This window comes from Aspergillus fumigatus, chromosome 8 (assembly GCF_000002655.1).
Source record: "Aspergillus fumigatus Af293 chromosome 8, whole genome shotgun sequence".
Lineage (NCBI taxonomy): Eukaryota > Fungi > Ascomycota > Eurotiomycetes > Eurotiales > Aspergillaceae > Aspergillus > Aspergillus fumigatus.
Window position 1 is genome coordinate 325,020 of NC_007201.1, and position 22,988 is coordinate 348,007.

General features: G+C 47.7%; 6 protein-coding genes across 6 annotated transcripts; 4 read left to right on the top strand and 2 right to left on the bottom strand.

The window, feature by feature from the left end:
* The first annotated feature begins 967 nt into the window (after positions 1–967).
* AFUA_8G01330 (uncharacterized protein) lies at positions 968–2,544 on the top strand. Its single transcript, XM_741980.2, has one exon. The coding sequence runs from the start codon at positions 1,020–1,022 to the stop codon at positions 1,725–1,727; it is 708 nt and encodes a 235-aa protein (XP_747073.1). The 5' UTR covers positions 968–1,019; the 3' UTR covers positions 1,728–2,544.
* A 1,986-nt stretch (positions 2,545–4,530) lies between these two features.
* On the top strand, positions 4,531–7,621 carry AFUA_8G01340 (putative MFS sugar transporter). The gene has a single exon (XM_741979.2). It carries the CDS (start codon positions 5,702–5,704, stop codon positions 7,526–7,528), a length of 1,827 nt encoding a protein of 608 aa, XP_747072.1. The 5' UTR covers positions 4,531–5,701; the 3' UTR covers positions 7,529–7,621.
* Positions 7,622–8,930: 1,309 nt separating this feature from the next.
* On the bottom strand, positions 8,931–11,189 carry AFUA_8G01350 (uncharacterized protein). Its single transcript, XM_741978.2, has 3 exons — positions 10,855–11,189; positions 10,084–10,797; positions 8,931–10,011 (listed from the first exon to the last, which is right to left on the bottom strand). Exons 1-3 carry the CDS (start codon positions 10,943–10,945, stop codon positions 9,065–9,067), a joined length of 1,752 nt encoding a protein of 583 aa, XP_747071.2. The 5' UTR covers positions 10,946–11,189; the 3' UTR covers positions 8,931–9,064.
* An 80-nt stretch (positions 11,190–11,269) lies between these two features.
* AFUA_8G01360 (uncharacterized protein) lies at positions 11,270–12,996 on the top strand (the record flags this gene model as incomplete). Its single annotated transcript, XM_741977.2, is given in 7 exon segments — positions 11,270–11,484; positions 11,540–11,916; positions 11,984–12,408; positions 12,438–12,569; positions 12,666–12,715; positions 12,821–12,961; positions 12,979–12,996. The coding sequence occupies 7 exon segments, from the start codon at positions 11,281–11,283 to the stop codon at positions 12,994–12,996; spliced, it is 1,347 nt and encodes a 448-aa protein (XP_747070.2). The 5' UTR covers positions 11,270–11,280.
* Positions 12,997–15,242: 2,246 nt separating this feature from the next.
* Positions 15,243–16,204, top strand: AFUA_8G01370 (putative CmcJ-like methyltransferase; the record flags this gene model as incomplete). The annotated part of the gene is made up of 4 exons (XM_741976.1): positions 15,243–15,561; positions 15,675–15,722; positions 15,805–15,871; positions 15,925–16,204. The coding sequence occupies 4 exons, from the start codon at positions 15,243–15,245 to the stop codon at positions 16,202–16,204; spliced, it is 714 nt and encodes a 237-aa protein (XP_747069.1).
* Positions 16,205–16,487: 283 nt separating this feature from the next.
* On the bottom strand, positions 16,488–20,426 carry AFUA_8G01380 (uncharacterized protein; the record flags this gene model as incomplete). Its single annotated transcript, XM_077805262.1, has 8 exons — positions 20,328–20,426; positions 20,052–20,262; positions 19,305–19,491; positions 18,704–19,048; positions 17,602–18,649; positions 17,087–17,535; positions 16,786–16,977; positions 16,488–16,690 (listed from the first exon to the last, which is right to left on the bottom strand). Exons 1-8 carry the CDS (start codon positions 20,390–20,392, stop codon positions 16,488–16,490), a joined length of 2,700 nt encoding a protein of 899 aa, XP_077661390.1. The 5' UTR covers positions 20,393–20,426.
* Positions 20,427–22,988: the final 2,562 nt, after the last annotated feature.

Genomic DNA, 22,988 nt, shown 5'->3' on the forward strand with positions numbered 1-22,988 from the left:
ATCCATGTTGTTAATTAGGAACGGCTGCCGGCAGGTAATCGTGTCTGCTAAGTAGTTGCCGCCATCTAGTACATTTGAGTGCTTACTCCTAGAAAAGAGGTCTCTGCCAGTTGGATGTGATAAGGACGAAGTTGCGGATAGCATGGGTACTGTCGACGAAACCTTGCTAGTAGAAGGCGCTGTGTGGAGACATACAATGTTGAACTTGTGATACCTTTAGAATATGCTAGGAATAACACATTTCTCGTAGCTATAGGATTGTATTTCAAACCAGGCGCACTGCCTATTCTACTAATTGGCAAATACGTACGCCCGTCCTGATACACATGAGCTTTCTTCTGCATAGTTCTGACTTCTCACAGTCCCGACCCCCGAGGTCCGATCTGTGCTGTGGCAGCTCCTAGCACAGATATGACTGCAGTAGTCAATCATGATCGCATTACTTTCAGAAACAGATAGATAAAGGAAGCGATTGGCAATCTTCTGGTAGGCCGATAACGGCAAGTTGAGTGAGGCAGCCATTCAAAGCCATTACAACTTTAATTTCCACTTTGCTGAGATATCGTGCTACCCTCAGATCGCGCTCCTGATGGATCTAGGGCCCGTCCAATCAGCCTGTAACAGTCAAGGATCCTGCTATCGTGGGCTCGGCCACGAGCATATCCCACAGGGATAATGGGGAACACTGGGGGTGGGTGGATATGTATCCGCATTCCCACATGGTATCTAGTCGGTGGGCCAGGAAGAGGTGGGTCGATCCGCAATCTACATAAGTTAGATCCATGATTCAAATCATCTGATAAAGCGGATTGACCCAGATTCAACCCACACCCAGTCAATTCCGCATAGCACGGTTTGATGGATCGTAAGTAGACGTCATAGACTCATAGCGGCAAACCCTGCCATAATGCTAGGAAGCGATGAATGGAGGCTATTTCTGTACTACTTGGCTCTACTGTTTGCACTATCAGCTTAATGATAATAAATTCCTGGTAATCAACTTGTGCTTTCAACTTGCGATGGCTGAGCCTAACGAGGTAAGGAATGCCCACTTGGCCTCCAAATCTATTCCACAAAGAAGAAAACCGCGCAAACTAAGACATAAACGACCGGTATCTCATGGTCTCGACGAGGAAATAGAGAAAGAAGCAATTGTTGATACGCCAGCCAGTCAAAGAGAAACTGTCGTTTTTAAGACGTCGGAGGACCAATCGAACTTTGAGGACGCGTTGGAAGAAGACTCTTCAGTCATCGAGGCTCAACTCCAACCGGTCCCTGAACGACAACGTCAGACTAATCGGTATAAGCCTTTTCGCGACGAGGAGGAAGGCGACGTGGCAGAGGGTGGAGGTGCTCCAGCTACTGCTGAACGCCAGAGACTGAGACGCGGCCGACACGGCGACAGAACGCTCATTCAGTCAAACATCATCGATGGTGCTGGGAGAACAGTCGGCGAGTCCCAAGATTTGGTGCTCAATAGAGCTGAGGGCGTGGTGGGAAGGGTTACAGATACCAGTGGACGAGTTCTCGGCCAGCCGTCAGAGCAAAGTGACCAGCCAAAGAAGGAGAAGGATGAACCGTTGAAATTGCGGTTGGACTTAAATCTGGACTTGGAGGTTCAGCTGAAAGCGAAGATCTCCGGAGACGTGACGCTCACGTTGTTGTTAGTATACGCCCTGTCCTACAATGAAGTCGGGTATTCATTGCGACTGATTAAAAGGAAATAGGCAGTAGTTGGATTCGGCTTGGATTGAGGCCCGCAAACTAAATGGGTGTACTCAGGCAGTGCCACTCATGAACAAAAGTCCAAACGGGCAGCATCAAAGAGGAGGGGGGAAATGACAAATTTCAGAGGAGTTTATCAAAGAGCAGTAAGACCGCCCTGCTACACTATTTAGTTGAAGCACGACCAGGTCTCATGTACTCAGCTAGCTGGCGGGGATTCATCAGTTCTGGAACACCACATCACTCACGCTTGGCGATTGTGTAGCAGACACTCAGGTGATAAACCGCTTACCCCCCATGGTGATTATCTTCCACTTGCCCTCCATGTCGAGATCTTCTTGCACATCAGCTAGATATCATCCTCCTCCTGCACATTTGAATGAGCTTTCCACTGCTTTTGTCCTCCTCCAATGACGTTTGATCCAATGTATTGATAGATACCCAATGGAACCAGACTTTGACCAGACTTTGACATATTACAAGGTACAGACCTCTCCAAGTGCCCCGAATCCTCTGCGCGTGGTTGTGGCTGTGGCTATGTCTTTGGCTGTACTCGCGGTGGATGATGGTTTCTCAGGTTACTGTAGATAGAACGGGCAGGCCCAGAGCATTCCACAGACATCAGTTGCTACAGTCTGCTGTTCGTGGTTGCGAACCGTGGTGTCAGTTCGGTGGCAAAAGCCTTTTTCCAGTGGTTCGTAGGACAGTACCGTATATTCCTGGGTTTAGGTTCGATAGCATGTCCCATATTCTTGTACATAAGGTTCCCCAGGACTTGGGACAAGCGTAAACGTGCATGTGCCTCGACCGGAAGCATATGCTCAACCAGTGTAATATAGTTCATATCCATGGCTACATCATATTCTGTATGACCTTGAGGCAGAGACCAGAATCACCTGACAGGAAATCATGCAACACTAGCGGGTAATGACAGGGTATATAATCTGGATTGGATGTGACGAGTCATTAGGCACCTCGTATATCTGCAGAGCACGCTCTTATGATGCAAATTCTACTACGTGTCCGATCTGCTGAACCTTAAAGCATACCTCGTATGCTTCCATACACACTAATCTATGGAGGCACATCGTTCTAGCCTGATGAGCATCTGCCAGAGAAAGCTAGACGTCGAGATTTCCCGTTGCGATAGCGATCTACGCCGCCTCGTTGGGCATACAAACATCCTGTATACGCTGCTGGACTCGATATCTCAAGAAGAACAGAAAATTATTACATCCATCTCAGAGGAGGAACTTGCAGTTAAAGCCAGTGAGATTCAACTGGATTCGCCGTTGGAAGAGCTTGGTCTGATGCATGAATCATTCGTTGAGTCGATATTTTGGTAGGCACCTATCCCGTATGATGCTGTTGAGACTTGCCGCTGAGCTGTCACACCTCAGAACCAATATTTCGAGTACTTGACACAATGCATTTATCTCTTTACTTCCCACATTTGGTTTTGATTGTAACCCAACGTAGAGACTGGTAGGACAAGTCTGGTATTTAAATGTTATTAGATAACACATTCTTACAGCTCTTTATAATGGGTTCAGAGTGAAATTATAAGGGCGTTGGTGAGGTACCCATGAGCTTGTAATGACTAGCGGTCAAAGGAGCACTGGCATGTCAAAAGACGGATCACCCTACCTGGTGTCGGGGAGGGGCGGACTGGGAGGACTTCTACCATGCTGGGCTGTTCAGAACCAGCCTTGAATCAGTTGAAACTGATTCAAGCTTCGCCACCTGATCTGTTTCTATTTTCAACGGCCGTCGCTGACCTAACCAGAACATCAATGCACGGACGGTAGATTATCATTGTTAGTGTAGATTGATTAGGACCTGTGAGCCACATGGGTACGGGAAGCCATTGGGGCAAACCGAAATAACGACTTCTGGAGTTTACGTAGACCGCGCTGAGTTCAACCTAACTAAAACCACATTCCTATAACCATTTGGTGTTTTTACCATATGGGGATATCAAATGGTTTGAATCATCATATCAGGGACATGAAATGGTTGGATCAATATATACTGAGGTATCGAATGGTTCAAATCACTATGCAGTTAGGATATCGAGTTACAATATAGTAGTAAAACTGTAAAATTAAATCCTTATATATTAAGGTTATGCACTACGTACGCAGAATATAGAGAGAGACAGGTTATGTAGGCACCAACCACCAACCTGCTAGCGCTATATATTCAAGACATGTACCTAAACATAGTAATATTTCATATCCCTACTACATAGTGATTCAAAACATTCAATATTAATACTGTATAGTAATTTGAACCATTTGGTATCCTTACTATATGGTGATTCAACCATTCACAGTATCTCTACTTTATGGCAATTCAAATCCCTACTATACAGATGAATCCTACTATATAATGATGTAAACTTTACAATACATCATTTAAATTATTCAATACACCTAAGGGAAGTGAATCTGAAATCTGAAAACACTTTGGTGCTTATTGCTGGCAGACAACCATGAAATACTGATATACTGAAAGTCCTAAGCACATGATTTTGGTTTTGTCTCGATGGCTTGCCGTACATAGGTTCCGTCTGCCTGGGTCTCAAAGATTAGCAATTCCTGGTCCGTGCTTGAATAAGCTGCAGCCAGTATTCGGCGAATCCCAATATTCAGACTTCTGAACTTAGAATGAAATTTCTAAATACACTACTCAATTTAGAGAATGTACCACAAGATCGATTGCCCTGCCTTAGGTAGAGGAAATGCATTTTCCTAGTCTTGACGGTCTATGGGTCAACCAACTAGTTTCCCTGTGCTGGCACGGGTCACGTTTCGCCTAAATCAATACGTAGGATGGGCCATTGTGTGTAGTTAAGAAAGATAGTTTCGTCAGGTCCACCATTGCGTCAACACTCTTGCTCCGTTTTCAGATCGGCATCACACCGCGATGCAGAGAACAAGGCAGTCTGCCGAGGGTCCGCGCTTCAAAATATTCCTGGGCACTCGCACAGCATTCCTGCGTACAACCGCAACCTCGACTAAGGGTTTGCAACGGTCTTGAAGTCTAAAGTGATTTCCAGTCAAATGAAATGCCTCCGATATCTGTTCCACCCATATCCTAACGGCATCAGCACTCGATGCACCTGCACGAGTCTGGACCTTTCTCTTAATAACCGATGAAAGTGAAATGCGTTAACTAGCCGATGCGAATTAGGAAAGCATTATGCAGCTGAGACGTCTTGTACAGCCATCCCGATTCTTTAGTGCCCAGTCAACAAATCAAGAGTCGGATCCTGGCATAAGGCACCCCGGATGATTCCACTTAGGCGCCACATGGGAAGACAATCAGAGCAGGGTCGAAGGTGGAGATCAATTTTCCGATAAAACCCGGAGAGCACTCAACAACGCTTTGGGTGGTGAATTGGCCAATTGCCACCTAGTTCTGCTGATCAAGGCGAAAACTATTGAGAACGCAGACGAATGTCTATTCTTCTCGCTCCGCAAGGAGATAGAGATCACTACCGTCCTCTATCAAATTGTTTTACAATGTGTACTATACATTCAACACATCAGACCCCTAAATCTTATATCGTGAGCCACAACGCCACCATTGAGGATCTGATTCTTAGCCTATTCCCCCTTTTCCGTTTGATCTTTTCTTTCTTCTCCCCACTTGTATCTTCATTTTCGAGTTTGCCGAAGCTCCCCGAAAGCTAATATGATGGGCCACCATCGGCCAGTCTTCCTTGGTGATCATTCATCAAGGTTTCGGGGCTGGTAGACACGCCCACTAATCCTCCAGTTGCACAGTGCTCAAAACCATGTAATATATTCTGATGGCGTGACAACTGTAAACGGTTCCAATTCCTCCCTTTATATATTCCACCATCGACACTGAGACTAAAACCGGTCAATAACATTCAGCAGGATGTGAACAACAACACTGGATTTGTAGCGGCGGAAGACACAAGACAACCCTTATTGAAATCGCAGGAATGGACTCCAATACTGATCCCTATTCCGAGCCTCCATGCCCGCTTCAACAATTGCGGACGCCGGCCCCGATCTCCCCCTCCACTCTTGACCCAACCGAACCAGTCTCATGTCATCGCGAGCCGATATCGAGCACCCACAAGACAACGCATAGTCCATATGAGGTTTGGGGGTGCGACAGCAATAGTACCAATGGCCTGGTTTCCCCTGCCACTCGGCCATCCGAGCCTGATCTTTTCAATGGTCTCTCGACTCTAATTCCTGGATTGCGCCGGCTGGATTATGGAGCTAGGGCAGCGACAAACGCAGAACGCAAAATCACATTCTTGGATGGTTGCCGGCTATACCCAAAGGCGATGGCGTGGTCGGCGGTTGTGTCTTCCACTCTCATCATGGAAGGGTTCGACACTCTACTCCTATTCACTTTCTTCTCACTTCCGGCCTTCAAACGATACTATGGCGTGCCAAGCAAGAACGGCGACTTTGAAATTCCTGCTCGTTGGCAGTTTGGTTTGTCGACTGCGATAGAGGTAGGGGAGATTGCTGGACTGCTTCTCAATGGTCTGTTGGCTGATCGCGTCGGTTATCGCATCACTATATCTGCCGCTATCGTTCTTCTCTTTTTCTGTATCTTATTGCCCTTTTTCGCGGTCAATTTGCAGATGTTGCTTGCAGGACAGATCTTGTGTGGAATCCCCTGGGGCGTCTTTCAGACCCTGACTATCAACTACGCCGCCGAAGTCATGCCAGTCGCGCTCCGCGCATACCTTCTCAGCAGCATCAATATGTGCTGGGTAGTGGGTCAGCTCCTCGCAACGGGTGTGACTCGTTCATTGGCCAACAACGAATCCACACTGTCCTTTCGCCTTCCGTTTGGCCTCCAGTTGGCCATCGGCTTGCCCGTTCTGATCGGCGTGATCCTGGCCCCCGAATCACCCTGGTGGTTGATCCGGCACGACCGACCGGAAGAGGCCAAACGGTCTCTGAAACGGCTGACGCGGAGCGGCGTCAGCGTGGATCAGACGGCCGCCATGTTGACACATACCAACGAAGTCGAAAAGCATCTGATGGCCGGCGGCGCCATCTCGTACCTGGACTGCTTCAAACGGGTCGACCTTCGCCGGACAGAGATTACGTGCTGCGTCTGGATCTCTCAGCAATTGTGTGGAACCAGCCTCAAGGGCTGGGCGGCATACTATTACAAGCAGGCTGGATTCGACACCAGCCACGCTTTCGATCTCTCAGTCGGGACCTTTGGCCTGGCAATTGCCGGGGGGGTAATCACCTGGTTCCTGATGCCCCGTGTGGGTCGGCGCCGACTCTATCTTTCTGGCCTTCTTGTCCTATTCCCCACTCTACTTACTGCCGGGTGTATCAGCGTAGCTTCAAGCACACAATGGCGCTTGTGGGCTCTTGGCTCTTTTCTTATTTTCATGACCTTCGTATACAACATCACCGTCGGGCCAATTTGCTACGTGCTGGTCGCCGAGATTCCTTCCACCCGGCTCCGTGTAAAGACCGTCGTTCTGGCCCGCGTGGCCTACAACTTTTCCGGCGTGCTAATCAACTGGATGACGCCAAATATGCTGAGTCCCGACGAGTGGGACTGGAAGGGCAAGTCCTGTTTCTTTTTCGCCGGGACGACCCTTTTGTGCCTACTCTGGTGCTACTGGAGGCTACCGGAAACCTACGGCTTGAGCTACCTCGAGATCGACATTCTGTTCGAGAAAAAAGCGAAAAAGACCAAATTCCGCGAGCTTCAGGCTAATCTCCAAGACCGGGGCTATTTCGGTCTCAGGGAAGACGAGTGTCCTTTTCGGGGGTACTGAGACAAAACGAAATAGAATATGTGTGCAAGACGACTGCTCTTCGATAGACCTTCCATTTACCTAACAAAATCCATGAAGAAACTAGTTTATAAATCTAGATGAAACATGTAATGGCAGAGCTATTGCCACGCAGTAAATGGATGCAACAATGAACTAACCCGGATTAGGCCGAACATAGCTATGCGGAGCTACCACCGTGGAGAAAGTCGAAATTTGCCAGGGTCTAGACTAGCAATGGATGACCCAATTCCATGGATGTTCCGATCTGGGAAAGAGCCCTCTCCTGGCTTATCGGAGTAGTTCTCTACGAGTCGATCTGATCTTCTCCACAGCTCCCCGGCCCCGCAACTCCCCGATCGTGTGGATAATACCGGTGGGTCCTTGTATGAAATTACAACCCAGAATACTGGTTGATCGGTCAAATCTTTGATGTCATTTGCTAGCTGGGCTGCCCTGACTGCGTACCCGTTTATCTCTTCTTCAGTCTGCGTCATCTCGCTGCTGTGCTGGCTCGCTTGGCGAGCGGCGTTCTGGATGAGTGATTGCTCAATATCCTTGGCTATTTCCGCAGTCTTTTTTCCAGCGTGGCATTTTGTAGTCGTTGTGTACGTCGAATACTTGTTGCGTTTTCTTCTACTAGCGGGTACTCTCCAATTCTGTCATCACTTCGCTTTGGAGACGTGGTTGGGCCTGTGTACTTCAAGGAGCTGTCCGGCTCCTGGCAGCCACCTGGCAGGAATGCAGGATGTGTGTCTCACGTATGCATAGAGTTGGATAGAGTCTCGAGGGGAAAGATCAATACAACAAGTATTTCGGGGCTATTGACTTGAAGAATGCTATAACGTTTCTACCAAGTCCGCAATTTGAGGACATCCTAGTCAGGTAGCGCCTTCGAAGGCGCGATTTTTTGTTTCTACATTATAGTGCGGTGACAGAATAGTTACAATCTATATGTGTACTCCGAAAGGGCTAGTTCGAGGGTTCTGTGATTTTTATCGCCTCTATGTCAGCTCCGAGCAATACAGAATCTGCATGCATCTGTTTGGCACTCTGTGTAGCAACTAGAGAAGAGGCTTCCGGCTGTATTTATGTTTTAGGAGGGAGTAGGGTTGTTGACACCTGGCTCGGCCGTAGCTCGTAAGGCGTCGGTGTTACCTTGGCTCATTGCTTTGTACATGTTCATCGCCTCGGCTATGCTTATTGACTTTGGTCTAGGATCTCTTCGAGGGCTAAGATATGAAAGAGTCGTATCTTTACGCCGAGAGATTTCGCCTTTCTCAAGTATTTATGCGGCAAGGTCAATGAGTAGCACTTGAGGGGAGCACTGTGACCTGTGTATTTTCCTTATTGCAAACCTGAAGAGGGCTCTGAGAGTGATCATGTGGTGGGCTGCAGGGGATAACACCATACGGCCAAGCGGGACGAAATCACGAGATAAATTAGGTGCTTTCTTAGCAAGATTCAGAAATGAATTGTTCGAACTTTATGCAGAATAGCCGCAATGTGTTCCCCTGCGCGGCTGTGTCCATGAATGACTCAAGATCCAGAAGCAGTGTCGATGGGATTGACTCTACGTGTCCACAAACGCGGTTTTCTGGATGTTCTCGAGACGTTTACAGGAAAACCATACCTCATCAAAAGCAGCGATAGTATAAAGACAGGTGTTGAAACAACGAACCATATCCATAAGCTGAGGTGTCCTTGTCCAAACTGAGCAAAGTTCATGCCAAAAAAGGACGCAGTGAAAGTGAGTGGTACAAAGATAAAAGCAAGGCGTGTGAGCTTTACCACGCCTTCGGCTTGACTCATGGCATCGCGGGACTCCTTGATCATGGCATTATTCATGACAACCTGCATGCCGCGACTGCACTGCCCGGATAAAGTCAATGAACGAGAAAGTAGGTATTCATAATCACCAATAAGTGTTTCAGCAACGTCGTCGACAATTCGTTGCTTTCCTGGCTCTAAAGCCGATCTGGGCCATCCGAGGGATCCATTGCCTTTGAATGCGGCCAGGTTATCCTTGATTCGTTGGATATGTCTGTCCAATATCCGTTGGTGGTAAAGCAGATTAGACAGAGTCGGGTTTTTCTGATGGACCAGAAATGTGGGGTCGAGTTCGTTGAGTAGTTTCGTTTCAAGCATATTGAGAAACTGATTCTCCGAAAACGCTGCGAATACCAGAATCTCATGCAGGGCATAGAAGCTGTTCCCTGCGGCAAGGGCCTTGTCTAGGTCAAGGCCATAATCAAGATGGAGAAGGCATGCACTTTGCACCATTCTTTCTGACGGCTTGGGACCATCCGTGTCGGCCTCCTCTGCGGCACGTTCTCGAAGCTTGCGAGGCTGTCTAAGGGCAAGACCTGCCCGATGCTGGATCACAGGTACCGAGAATATCATCCAGGATCCCGTCCGCAGTGGGCTGGTAAGAAACGAGGTTGCACCTTCCTTCCAATTGCTGGTTGTGTCGAGCCAGATCAAAGCTTGATACGGACAGGGAGAAGTTTAGCCTTTGTCAATTTGTCAACAATGTAATTATACCAAGCAACACTCACCGAACCATCCTGCCCCACATGTGCCCACGTATAGCGAGATATCTTGCTCAATCGAGAATTGTTGGAGGTCATGGATAGACAAGTCCCGCACTATCGAGTCACCAAGTTTCATTTGGGTGAGACTTTTGAGCTTTTCCCGGTATTCGTTGAGCCGTAGCTTATTTTCCTCGCGGAGTATTTCGATGGTGTCTTGCTCGGAGTCTGTCTTCGTTTTGGCGACAGATGCGCCTATGGTTGCTACACGTAGTGTTAATGCGGTACTTAGTGTGGATGGCAGCGAGGGCAACGAATAATGGTCTCGCAGACCGTGCCGAAAGTCCAGATGTCTCCGAAAAAATTCAGGATCCACTTGATATGTTGCGCCGATTGTCAGCAGCCATTCTGGCGATGGATGGCCCCTCATGAATATCAAGCGACCGTAGGGAGAATCGGCCAATTCCTTTGCCTTGCTCTCAAAGACGTCCGGCGAGCTAATGTAAGTCTCGCGTATATCCGTGGAGGGATCGAGATTATAGAACGTCACGAAGTTGAAGACCGGGTCAATATTTGCGTCGTGTTTATTGGCAACCAGATCCGGTACTTGTGCCTCATATGGCTGCTGCAAGTAACGGGCCAGATTCTCAAAATGAACTCCCGCGTACAGGGACCGCGTCACCGATTGTTGGGAATATGACAGAATCGCCTGTGCATATTCATCCCGCATATAGGGCCGGCCTTTGATGACGGAAGTCAGTAATATGAAGTTCCTGCTGTACCTTCATCGATACTTACGTCGCTTTTTCTCACGTCGCCTCACGCCTTGGGCTTCTCCATGCAGGCGTTCAAGGGGTTCACCCGCCGTCTGGCTTGTGGATTGGGCCATATTTCCATACAGAACCAAGTCTGTGAGGGAGATGATTTCAAGATGTGTCCTGTTATGTTCAGGAGGAACACATCCAATGCAGAAGATGATACGTTTGATGAGTCACCCGGACCCAGGTGGTCTGGGTTGGTATGAAAAGGAGGCGTTAGTGCTGCAAGTCGTACACTCCTCATCGTCAGCCTATCCTGAGTACTCACTAGGGTAGCAAACAAATGTGTCTGTCTGTGGGACGCTAGTGAATGCCTAGTTCAGGTGGGGTCACGGGCCAACCCGCGAGCCGAACCTTGGAAGACCCATTTCCCATTAAGATCCGATTCCGTTTCTTCGCATATTCCATGCTTTCCAAAATCCACTCGATCAGACCTGTTAGGACTCTAAGAACATCCTTGAGAAGTGAATTTGCAATGGGTGGCGGTCTACTTACTCAACCGATGGCTTTCCCGCAAAGCAATCACGCCACGGCGCCTGTCCCAGTGATTGAGCATCACTCCTATTTCCAGCTGGGAGATAAGCGCTTCCTCGCACTGCCAGAGTTGGAGGCATGTCTATGCTCCGATTAACTCATGAGTCGATTAACTGATTCATGAAGCACAGCTTGACCTACCAACCGCTATCACCTCCCTTGCCACCGTTTTTCAACTGGGCCCCACGGAGACGCCGAATTCAACCTGGCTCCAGAATCAAATCCAGGCCTGGCTACATATCGACGATATATTCCAACCGGAGTTTCTTTCGGGTATCATCTTTGTGACGGAAGACAACGGCATTCAGCCAAATTTGTCAGCGTCTATTGAAAGCCTACCCAAGGAGTGGAAACCAGATTGGTGGATCTTTTTCAACAAGGAGGTTGGCGGCCAGCTACACCCAGGTCCTCGCATGGTCTCCTACGGGAAGATTCACACTGTCTACAGGATATACGATGATGTGAATGGGGCATTTATGGTTGCCATCCAGCCACCGATCACCCCAGGGTACGTCAATGGGACTCAAAAGGAGCCGCAATGGAGGCTGCGGTTAAAGAGGATAACATTTTAATAGACCTTTCAAAAATCTCCATGTCAGTGGTGACTTCTACACAAGCCTCGGAGTTGCTGTGAGCTCTCGTATACCTGGGGTCTATGCAGAGGACAAGCCGCTTGGTGGTGTGAGATTTGCCATTAAAGACATATTCGAAGTCGAAGGGCTTCGGGTTACAGCAGGGGATCGGGCGTTCTACAGTCTCTCCAAGCCGGCAGCGGTAACATGCCCGGCTATCAAGCGACTGATTGATGCCGGAGCCGAGCTCCTGGGTACCCTCAAACTAGGCTCACTGATTGCTCGAGAGGAGCCTACAGAATCTGTCGATTATCATGCGCCATTTAATCCACGAGCAGATGGCTATCAGTCTGCTTGGAGCAGCAGCGGTGGGAGCGGCGCGGCCATTGCTTCGTATGATTGGGTGGACTTCACTCTGGGCACAGACAGTGCGTTTGACTCGATACAGTTTGACCAGAGGATCCGGAATGGCTGACAATTATGCCACAGCAACAGGAAGCAGTCGGCGGCCCGCAATGGCAAATGGAGCTTTCCAGATCCGCCTTACGCATGACTTGGTTTCCTTGGACAATGCAGTACCCTCTTTTCCGTACGTTTTCCAAAGTTCTTTGCAGATGAACTCGGCTAATCGATCTCAGGAGATTTGATTCACCTGCCATGTACACGAGAAGTATTCTCTCTTTAGAGAAATGGGTCGGCGTTTGGCTGAACCAGACGAGCGCTGTCTATGATGATGTAAGTTGCACCGGTGGACATGGTTTGCACATGCGTTAACAAACTTAGCTTCCCATTTCAATTGTCTACCCTGTTGATTTTCTGCCAATTCCAAACACGGAACAGATGCAACTGATTGATTCATTCATTGCTGACATGGAGGCCACGTTCGGTATCAAAACGGAAAAGGTTTCTATAGCTGACACCTGGAAAGCTTCTCCACCAAACGAGGCTGGAAACCACACAATTCAGGAGTATCTGAAGGATGTGAGAATATCATGCAGTCTATCCAGCAGATTTGAAAAGACACTGTGCTGATTGGGAGATTTAGGTTGGGATCAACACCTTTGTATACGATGCTTATCACACAATGGACAGCTTCAGAGCAGAGTACCATAAAAAGTTTGGCCGGGAGCCTTACATTAACCCTGTGACGCGTTTCCGATGGTTGGTGAAATATTAGTGATCTGAAACCCTTATGGAGCATTTGCTGACAGACTCGGAGGGACCTTGCCAAGCATATCTCATGCGCAGAACACGAAGACGGGATGAGACGTCTCGAAGTATATAAGGAATGGCTGTTGGAGCATATACTGCAGACAAGGCAGAGAAATCCTCTTGTCATCCTACCCATCACCAGCCAAGAAGTGGACTATAAAGAGGATCCACCTTTGTGAGTTATAGTCAAGGCGCATTGTGATTAAAGATTGCTTATACATGTGAAGGCCACCGACCGCCCCAAATGCATTTGATGGCATCTGGCTAGCTCCAGTAATGGGGGCGCCTGAAGTTTCTGTGCCAAGTATGATAACTCGAAAAACTCCCCTTTGGAATACTGGAAATCTGATGGCAGATCTAGTCGGCGAATTGGAGTATCACTCTCGTATCAGTGGTTTGGATGAGCAACTCCCAGTTGTTGTTTCCGTCTTGGGAAAACCAGGTGCTGTTTGTTTTTCCATTTTCTACATGTTGTTCTCTGACAATATCCCAGGCTCCGACATGGCATTGATCAACGCAATGAAGACAGTTCTCCAAAAGTCCAGCCGGCCCTTTGAAGTCAAAACAGGTCGGAGAATGTTTGAATAAACTATTTGATTCGGGAAGCTGTCTTGGATAGTTATTGAGTTTTCATGGTATGACATGACTTGGATTGAAACCCTGTCAATGATACAATGGGAAAAGGCAATTTATCTCATTCTGTAACGACTGATCCGAAAGAGGGTACTCGCAGAATCTCGCCAGTAGAAAAGCTAATTGACACCTGATATACTGCCCGCTGCTCAGCCGTATTTCTCATGTCCCCGGTATGAACTCGTCCAACCATCCTACTTCTTTAGTTGCCATTAATGGTAACAATGTCGCCCGGCTTCACGTCGTATGGGTATCCAGGTTTGCTAGGTGGAGGGGGCCAGAAGCCCTTCCATGGTCGCTCGCGTGTGTCTTCCCGCTCTAACTCCTCGCCTTCGGGGAGGACAGGCTCGGATGTTTCATCTTCTGAAAGAGGATCATTGATGACGTCGAGAGGATCTTGAAGAGAGCTCATGGTGATAAATCTATGACACTCAAGGTTAAGAATAAGGTTTCGTCTTGGACCTAATATAAGGATATACATACCACTTGATGCGCGGTGTCTTTGAAGGCTTAATGGAGGCTGTCACAGAACTTGACAATATGTTCTTCTTCTGACGGAGAGTGCCTCAATAAGTATAAGCATAGTCCGAAGATAGCATAACAAGAAGAACCGTGCCATTCCCTTTGTAGTCGTACGGAAAAGCATTGTTTAGCGCTGCAAGCCCTTAACCAATGTACCCCACTATCTAACACTAACAATCATGTATGTTTGCCTTGTGGATGGCGATGTCACAACAAATAATCAACAAGTACGTGTCCAGATCATATTACCCGCAGGATACGGTCATGCATGTAGCACTAAATGATAGTAAGACGCCCAATCACAGCATAATACACAGATATGGTGGGCTGACAAGTGCATTTAATCAATTTTACTCTCGCGCCATAGCCGTGCCGGTGAATATGGGGAGCAAACTTTGATACCTATGTCGTATGCGATTATAGCTTCAATTGGTGATAAGCAACAATTCCATCTGAAGCCGGGTTATATGCAGTTGAGAGAACAACATGCAGAGTGCGGCGACTGTAATATTCTTTGATTTACCGTAACTTCTTCCTAGGAATTGGTGGCAAAGGCCTTGACTGAGAAGGAATTTCGCACAAGACTAGACAGCAAAGCCTCACTTCAGGGACTTAATAAGAATGTGGCATCTGTAGATCCATGTAGCAATGCCATATGATGTGTTGGGGCTGTTGGGCAGAGGTGCATGAGTTGTTGACTTCCAGGGAGGACGAAGCCTCGCCCACAACTTCGAGCGGCGATCACGCGCTATAAGCAGAGGATTCGTAGTGACCTTGCCTGAGGGTGAGAGATCAGATTCAGATTCAGCTGATCGGAAGCTGTGCTGTTTGCTGTTCACCATCGTTGCTACTGAATTCAGATTTGATAGCAGATAAACAAGCAATTATTATTCCGATGGACGACCCCGGCTCGACAGTTCAGGCCAGCATGTTCTTCCTGACGCCGGACGAATTGCACAAGCAACAGCGGCCTTATACGTTTAAATTCCCACCCTACAATGGCTGTCCTCAGAGCAACATGACACATGAAAAAATCAACGGTATTACCGTTGAGAATATGCGGGGACGGGAAGATCAGTTTCAGCTGGAGCGCAATGGCTTCACCATTCTCAAGGTCAACACTGGCCTCGAGTACGACGATTTTTTCAAGCAGAAAGGGGTTACACAGTACCTTCGCTTGATGGAAGGAGTGCTGAAAGCTCGTCTTGGTGCTAGTAGGGTCGATGTATTTCGTTACGGTGTATAGTTTCTATCCCCTTACCTCCGGCACTTGGTTCCTGATATGCACTTTAGATACGAAAACGACACCCTATGTATCCAATATCAGACGGAACGGTGTATGAGTATGACCAGCCAACAACAGTGGCGCATGTAGGTAAGATTTACACCACTGTTTGTCCTTTGCAAGTCCGGTCGCCCAACTGTCACTATAGACACAAGCCGCGAAGGGACTATAGATGAGATACGGCGCCAGTACGGGAAAGAGGCAGATGGCCTCCTGAAGAAGCGATTCCAGTGGATCAAGTAAGGTGTCTTCGTGTTTGCCCACTCCCAATGCTCATTACTGTCACCCGCAGCTTCTGGAAGCCACTTCGAGGTCCCGTCAATGACTGGCCTCTGGTTCTCTGCGATTCATCTTTGATCGATGTACGCAAGGACTTGGCGGTAGCGGACTTGCTTTACCCAGACCTTGCGACAGAAAATCAAGTCATGTACTACAGGGACGGGCTCAAGTGGTACTACTTGAGCGATCACGAGCCTAGTGAGATCATCGTATTCAAGCAGATGGACTCGTTGAACTCAGCTTGCCCCGGTAGGTGGATGAGTCATAAAATCAAATGTCTGTACATTTTCTGACACGACGACTAGGTGTCCCTCACGCTTCGTTCTGGAATCCTCTGGCTTCAAATAGAGAACCACCACGAGAGAGTATTGAAGGCCGTGCGATGGTATTCTACGATTAAGTTTGGTTATTCCTTATAATCTCAAAAACGACAATCTACATTCCTGTCTGTTTGCCCTGTGGCTATGACAAGAAATAAAGTGTTGTATAAATCATCAACATGCCCATACTAGTCTGCAACTAGAGCAGAGAAACTCCAATCTGTCTCCGTACTCATATCCAACACGTTCCCTTGCCTTACCGAGAAAAGAATGTCACAAGTCGATCAAAATCAGACTCCCTTAGACTTGCATCTGGCTTGTGAGGGGCATGTGGTATTCGACATCTCATGTCTTTTGCTTTCTTGAAAAGATCTGTAGCCTCTGACACCTCTCCCGAAATCATGGCCAACTGTGCCTTGAGAAACGTTGTGCGGGCAAGCTCAGGGAGATATACTGACTCTCTCAGACTGTATGTTTTCAGAGCCTGGTCGATTAGAGTTCTAGTACGGTGGTTAGGCACGCCTTCGTCTATCTAAATTGATTCGGAAACCCACCTAGCATGCTCCATTTCACCGCGTCGTAGACAATGCTGAGCAACGCGATAACAGAGATCTGCAGTCTTGTGATGGCTATTGCCAAGCGTGCTTTGATACTGTGAGAGTGCTCTCTGGTGCCAATCCTCGCTCTCCTCAAATTGGCCACGGTCGTAGCAAATGTTGCCAAGCCCGTGGTACACTCTACCAGTTCTGTGAACACGATAAATTTCATGAGTTTCGTGTCCCTACAAACGCTGATGTGAGTCAACCTACCTGTACGACTCCCTGTCATTAACACCAAATTTCGTTTCCCGGTCACTGAGAAGATCACGCAGAGTCTGCCAAGCTTGGTCCAGGTCTCCCATAACCCAGAATGTGAAGCTCATATTTGTGCGTGGGTTTGTGTCCATCGACGGCCAGTAGTCAAGTAGTCCACGATACACGTCAATGGAAGTCTTGAACGCCGCAATAGACTTCTCATATTCGTTGTTCATTACCAAAGCTATGCCATACTCGTTGTGTGCAATTGCAAGGCGGATGTCATTTTTGCCGGTGGATGAACTTGTCTCAAGACGCAATTTGAGTAATTGCTCGGTATGACTGAGGCAAGCCGCTCCATCATTGGTCTCATTCGCTGCTGCTGCCAACCCGTAGTGAATATCAGCGAGCAATTGGGCCGACTCTGGACCAGGGGTCTGCTCGCAAATATCCAATGCCAATGTAAGAAAGGGCTTCATGTCTTCCGAATTCCCTCTCTCGTGTTGGTACCTGGCACGGTTTTTCTGATCAGTATCGTGGCTGCAGACGACCAGAAACGGCGTAGTTTGCGCTTACCAACCTGCCTCATTCATGAGTTTCGCAATCTGCAGGCCTGGTCCGTGGTTTTTGGCCTTATACTGTCTCTCGAACATATGTCTCAGCGCTAGAGCATGAGGAAAGAGGCCATCACGACTCCTGGCTAGGCTTATGACATGCCTCTGCACGAGTGGTGTACTACCCCACGCTGCTAGTACAAGATCTACCGAAAAGGAGAATGTTTGAAGCATCTTTTCAGTAGACATCTTGGATAGGACTGAGTCTTGCAGCACACGGTGGATCCTGAACTCCTTCTTGTCAGCGTCGCGCGTGATAAGAGATCTTTTGATCAGGTCCGCACGCGCGGCGGAGTAGGCAAAGGAAGTCTTTGGAAAATGCTCCAGCCACCCTAGGGCACTCAATTCGCTACTAAAAAGCCGCTCCTGTATGCGGTCAGGGTCCAGCATTGCACAAATCTCCAGAAGACAGGCTGCGTGGTTTCCCAGCTGTTCCACTGCCCAAATAGACGCAATATTCCCTCTAGCCTCCGGTCTAGGAATGACCGCGTCGAAAGAATGAAGTTCACGCCGATCATGCTCGTCTTCGTACCTTTCATAGAACTCCGTAAATGAAAGATATTGATACCGAATCACTGCTGCCATCTGGGAGATCGCCAATGGAAGACCTCCCAGCTTGACCGCAATCTTGACAGAGACCTCCTCCTCGTCGGTCACATGCGAGAGCCGTCGAAGAAGTTCCGCGCCCTCGTGGTCCTCCAAGGGGGGTAAGTCAATAGCTCTGTATGCAATTGAAGGACTGTTCTTAGAGAGTGGGTCTCGGCTTGTCACCAGAATTGATCCATTAGATGACAATGGCCAATAATCCTGCAACAGATCCGGGCTGTCCGCGTTGTCGAAAACTATCAGCCACTGAACCTCCGCTTGGCTGATAATATCATGTTCCTGGTCGAGAACTTTTATCGGATTCTCAAGCCAGCCCTTTGTGAGCTCTCGGCATACGACAGGATTGAAAGGCTCATTTGCATCTTGAAGACCAAGCTCCACAGCGATCCGACAAAAGTCTGGGCCTTGTCATAAATCCGTCTTGAACTGAAACGTGTGGCCAAATATGTCGTACTCACCATGTTCAAGTTTTAACGCCTCATCGGAGCGAATCCAAAATATGGCATCGAACTTCGTTTTCCGAGAAAACACATATTCAATGGCTATTGACGTCTTCCCGATACCGCCAATGCCGCAGAGAACCACATGTCGTCGATGCGAATCTCCTAGGGAGAATGGTGACGACTTCTCCGGTGGAAGTAGATATTTATCTAGCTCTTCAATGATCGACTCCCGGCCGAAAAAAGCATTATTTCGAACCGGGATGTCCATCATAAAACATGGCAGTTTTGCAAGTCTCCTTGGAGCGTGGAATCCGTCCAAAATTGGAATCAGTTGCCATTCTTTTGTGGTTGAAGAGCCAGCTGCAGCGTCATTGCTTCTAGAGTTAGCCTTTATTTGCTGGTAGCTACTGTCTTTCAATGCTACATAATATTGTTAGCACAACGCATAACTTTCTACGATTTCGAGGCTAATACCAATCCTGGCAGCATCGTATGAAGACAAACTTGACAAACTGATTGTAGGACTCGCTGTTACGCCTACTTGTAGAACTCAGGTTAGTTTCCATAGTCAATTTAAAACAGAGATAAAGCTCCAATCTGCAGATTTTATGCTTACCCGGGTTCAGTCTGCGTTCAACTGCTTGCCTATAATTGTTACTCAGTACAATCCGCAGCCATTCCTGCACCTTGTAGTGAGGCTTTCCATCGAGCTGCTGGAGCCTGGGGAGTTCCGCGTGTGTGCCTGCGAGCGCAAACTGCTGCTCTCGAATCGCACCGATTTTCGATACTTCGGGGCCCGAAAGCTGCGGTATGACAATAACGTCAGCAAGGCACCGTTGGCGGGATTTCGAGACAAACCATGCAGCTCCGGTGGGAACCGAAAAGACCTTTCCCTTCCCTCCTACCGACACGGATCCGTGTCTCTTCAGTCTCGTACAGCGAAAGTATTTCCACCTGAACCTCGGTATCGTCAAAGAGCTTGGAGATGTCGGCAAGGAGCCAGGACTCCTCTGCGATCCGAGAGAATCCTTGCTTAGAGATATTATTGGGAATAGATCGAAGGATACGAATGTATCGCTCAGAGAGTTGATCGGGGACAGATGACAGATGTAAAGCTCCTAAGAACACAATTGCTAAGACAGAATTGAGAAGCGGGGAGTAACAATGCTTCTGGGCGTTGGCAACACAAAACGCCTGGCAAATTAACACCGGGTATAATCAGATAGAGACAGCCAGCAGTTACCTGTTTCACGACAAAGGCTCCGAGACTGTGGCACACGAAAAGAATAGGTCGTATGTTCTTTGGCTTGTGGTATTAGCCTCGTTGCCATCGGAGGCATTCTGCGTTGGAGAAGACACGCACATTCTGCTGGTGTTGATTGAGAGCAGCCAGCAAGTCATGCCCTTTGTCTAATAGGGCTCGAAACGAGAAAGTGTTGTCGAGCGTAATCTGATAGTCGTAGGTGAAGAAATTGACGCGGGATTCCGTCGAGTCGAAAAAAGCCGTCCACTGCTGCAACAGAATCGACCATTCTCGGACAGGGAGCATGCCAATACCGGGAATTAGGATGATACTGTTCAACTGTTTGTCAGATGCGGTTGATCCTAGATGAAGAAAATAAATGAGGATTTCGTTTACTCAACGTCACCCTCTGTTGGATCCTTATCTCGTGAATGAACTGGTCGAAGCCTTTGCATCGACATGATTCTAGGGTCCCTCCCCTGATATATGATTTCGAGGATCAGAACAAAGGGGTGAAGGTCGAAACAAGGGACGAGAAAATCAATTCGAAAGTCAGAGCTGATCAATCGCGGGCGGGGTTATGCCAGCGAGCAACTACGGTGCACTAAATTCCACACGACTTGTATAATTTCCACACAAGAGATCTGCAGACAACCGCCCTTCATAGTACTCGGGCCTGATAACGAAATCAGAATGAGGGACGTGAAAGCCATCCAGTCCCTTTTCATCCATCGCACTCGGGTCCAGAAGTCGGACTTGCATACTATCGAAAGTAGTATCTTCCTGGAAAGGGGAGTCGAGACAAGATATATAGCCAAGATCACAAGTGCTCACGCTTGGTTAGCTGCTTCGAGCTTCAGTCGTACAACGGGGAGCTTACATCTCCAGCTCGAATACTGATCAAAGACACCAGCCCAGATAGAACTGGGCTAACTCCCAATGGGTGCTGACAACCTCCATCTGACAAATGCATATTTATTAAATCTTGATTAGGACTCCATGTTGTTGGTGAGCTATTCAGATTGATTGGATTTGTCATAAATTAACGAGAGGTTAGAATATAAATATTGACAACTAAGCTTCAACAACCACATGTTCAATCCCTATATATCGATTATTCCGGAAAGAGGTCAGGATGATGACTACGATATAATTCACATATATCCTGACATTCTATGAGATAACAGGATGATTAAACCTATAGTGGCTCTTCATTCTAGCGTGATAATCCTTTCTCTCTGTCTAGAATTATAGCAAAGCGCTATGTTATTCTGATTCTAGAAACTGCCACGACATGCGATGCGGCAGCGAAAATATCGCCTCCAGTATTAAATTCCTGTTCGCAGCATTAATACTTATGTCATAAGCTCGGATATCAGCAAGTCTGGCTTCATGCAGCTCCTCAATTGCACGCACTTGTGTTATGAGGTGATAAAGCGTTTCCTTCGCGTAGAGGGATGATTCCTCATGATTAAGCTGCACTGCGTCTTCAGCTTTCCCATTGAATGTATTGATGGCTGTTGAAACATCGATGGTAATAAGTGTGTTTATCTGATGGCATCGCTTCCGTGCTAAGATGAGAAATTTAAATAATGCATTGACGGCATGGTAATATTGCTGGTAGACCTAGTATGGGAGATAGAGGCAACAGTGAGGCGCAAGAGAAGAGAATGTTAGAAAAAAGTCATTTGCTGAGCTTAAGCCTGAGTCAAGGATATCGCTATGCCACCTGGTGCTATTCCAGTCGCGGTTTGAGAAGTCGTCATCTAGAGTGGACCTGTATAATAGGGACTTACGTTACAATGTCATATATGACAACATATACTGACCTTGTACCTAGCCATCCTAATATTACAATATTATAGTCTGGATCACTCACAGTCCTATATGCCGTTGTGCGCGCTAGATGGCTGCAAATGCTTTAAGTCTGCTTCAAGAGCCGTGACATATGTTTGGACTGAATCCTAAGAAGCTATGTGTGGTGGATTGTACGCATTGAGGGCAAGTGTTTGAATGATCTGGTAGCCCTACAATTTAGTCGCACCAGCTGGACAAGATACAGATCAGCAGGATATTCCTGCGGCTCCTCAAGCACATGACAGCATTCTTCAGTGTAGCTCGTGTATCTTAGGGGATACATATCTTTGACACATGTTACAGTTCTTAGTGGGACAGTCTGATTGCGGGCACAATGTAGAGGACCGATCTACATACACACAGGTGGTACAAAAGCATCCGAGGTAGGCCCTCCGTTTATCTGGGCTAGGAGCATTGTCATGCGCGGGAGATTGCGATGGTTCTCCAACAAATGGATTAAACCTTTTGTGGAGCCCAAGGCTATTAGCATGGCCAGAGCCAGGTGCAGAATGATACTCATCTGCTCCTCGGATTCGAACAGAAAATGATATCTACTATAGCGTGAGCCCGAACTCCTCAGGTAAGATGGAAGTGAAAAGGTGCCTTATGCTCACTCACACTGCACAAGAGGGAGTGCGCCTAAGGCACAGATACTGACTAGTATCGGCAAACGCAAGGACGATACCACCTTATTGACTTCTCAGTTGACCAATGCGACCGCTTGATTCTACCAGTTTCAACAGGCTGATTGCAGAGATTCTTACGTCATTTTATACTATCCTTGCTGTTATCGCATTTGTAGTGTATGGATGGTAAGTTGCTATGTCGCTTAGAAGTAGATTGAAAGACGCAGACCTCCATCCCTTGTCATTTCGCGTATGAATTAACCATATAAATGAGTTAACGCGGAGGGGGCCAACACAAGCACATTACCATACAGAATCAGGCCAGTAACTATTTCCAGCCAAGACGGAACCAAATATATCCGAACCGCTGTGTATATATTAATACCACTCCTGCCTCCTTTATCTTCCGCCTTCCTAATCGCTCTTCATCTACAGACCTCCCACTTCAATGATAATTATGTACTCTAGAGACAGAGAGCGTGTGTCTCGCCGAATTCTTGCTGACATTCGTGGACGTCAGCAAACCTCATGGGGCTGGGTAGTCTATCGCACTACATACAAATCAGACCCAGCA

Coding starts and splice junctions, on each gene's coding strand:
- AFUA_8G01330 (XM_741980.2), top strand. CDS start 1,020: ATGGCTGAGCCTAACGAGGTAAGGAATGCCCACTTGGCCTCCAAATCT.
- AFUA_8G01340 (XM_741979.2), top strand. CDS start 5,702: ATGGACTCCAATACTGATCCCTATTCCGAGCCTCCATGCCCGCTTCAA.
- AFUA_8G01350 (XM_741978.2), bottom strand. CDS start 10,945: ATGGCCCAATCCACAAGCCAGACGGCGGGTGAACCCCTTGAACGCCTG. Junction 10,798..10,854: donor GCGACGTGAGAAAAAGCGAC/GTAAGTATCGAT, acceptor CCGTCATCAAAG/GCCGGCCCTATATGCGGGAT. Junction 10,012..10,083: donor ATGTGGGGCAGGATGGTTCG/GTGAGTGTTGCT, acceptor GTCCGTATCAAG/CTTTGATCTGGCTCGACACA.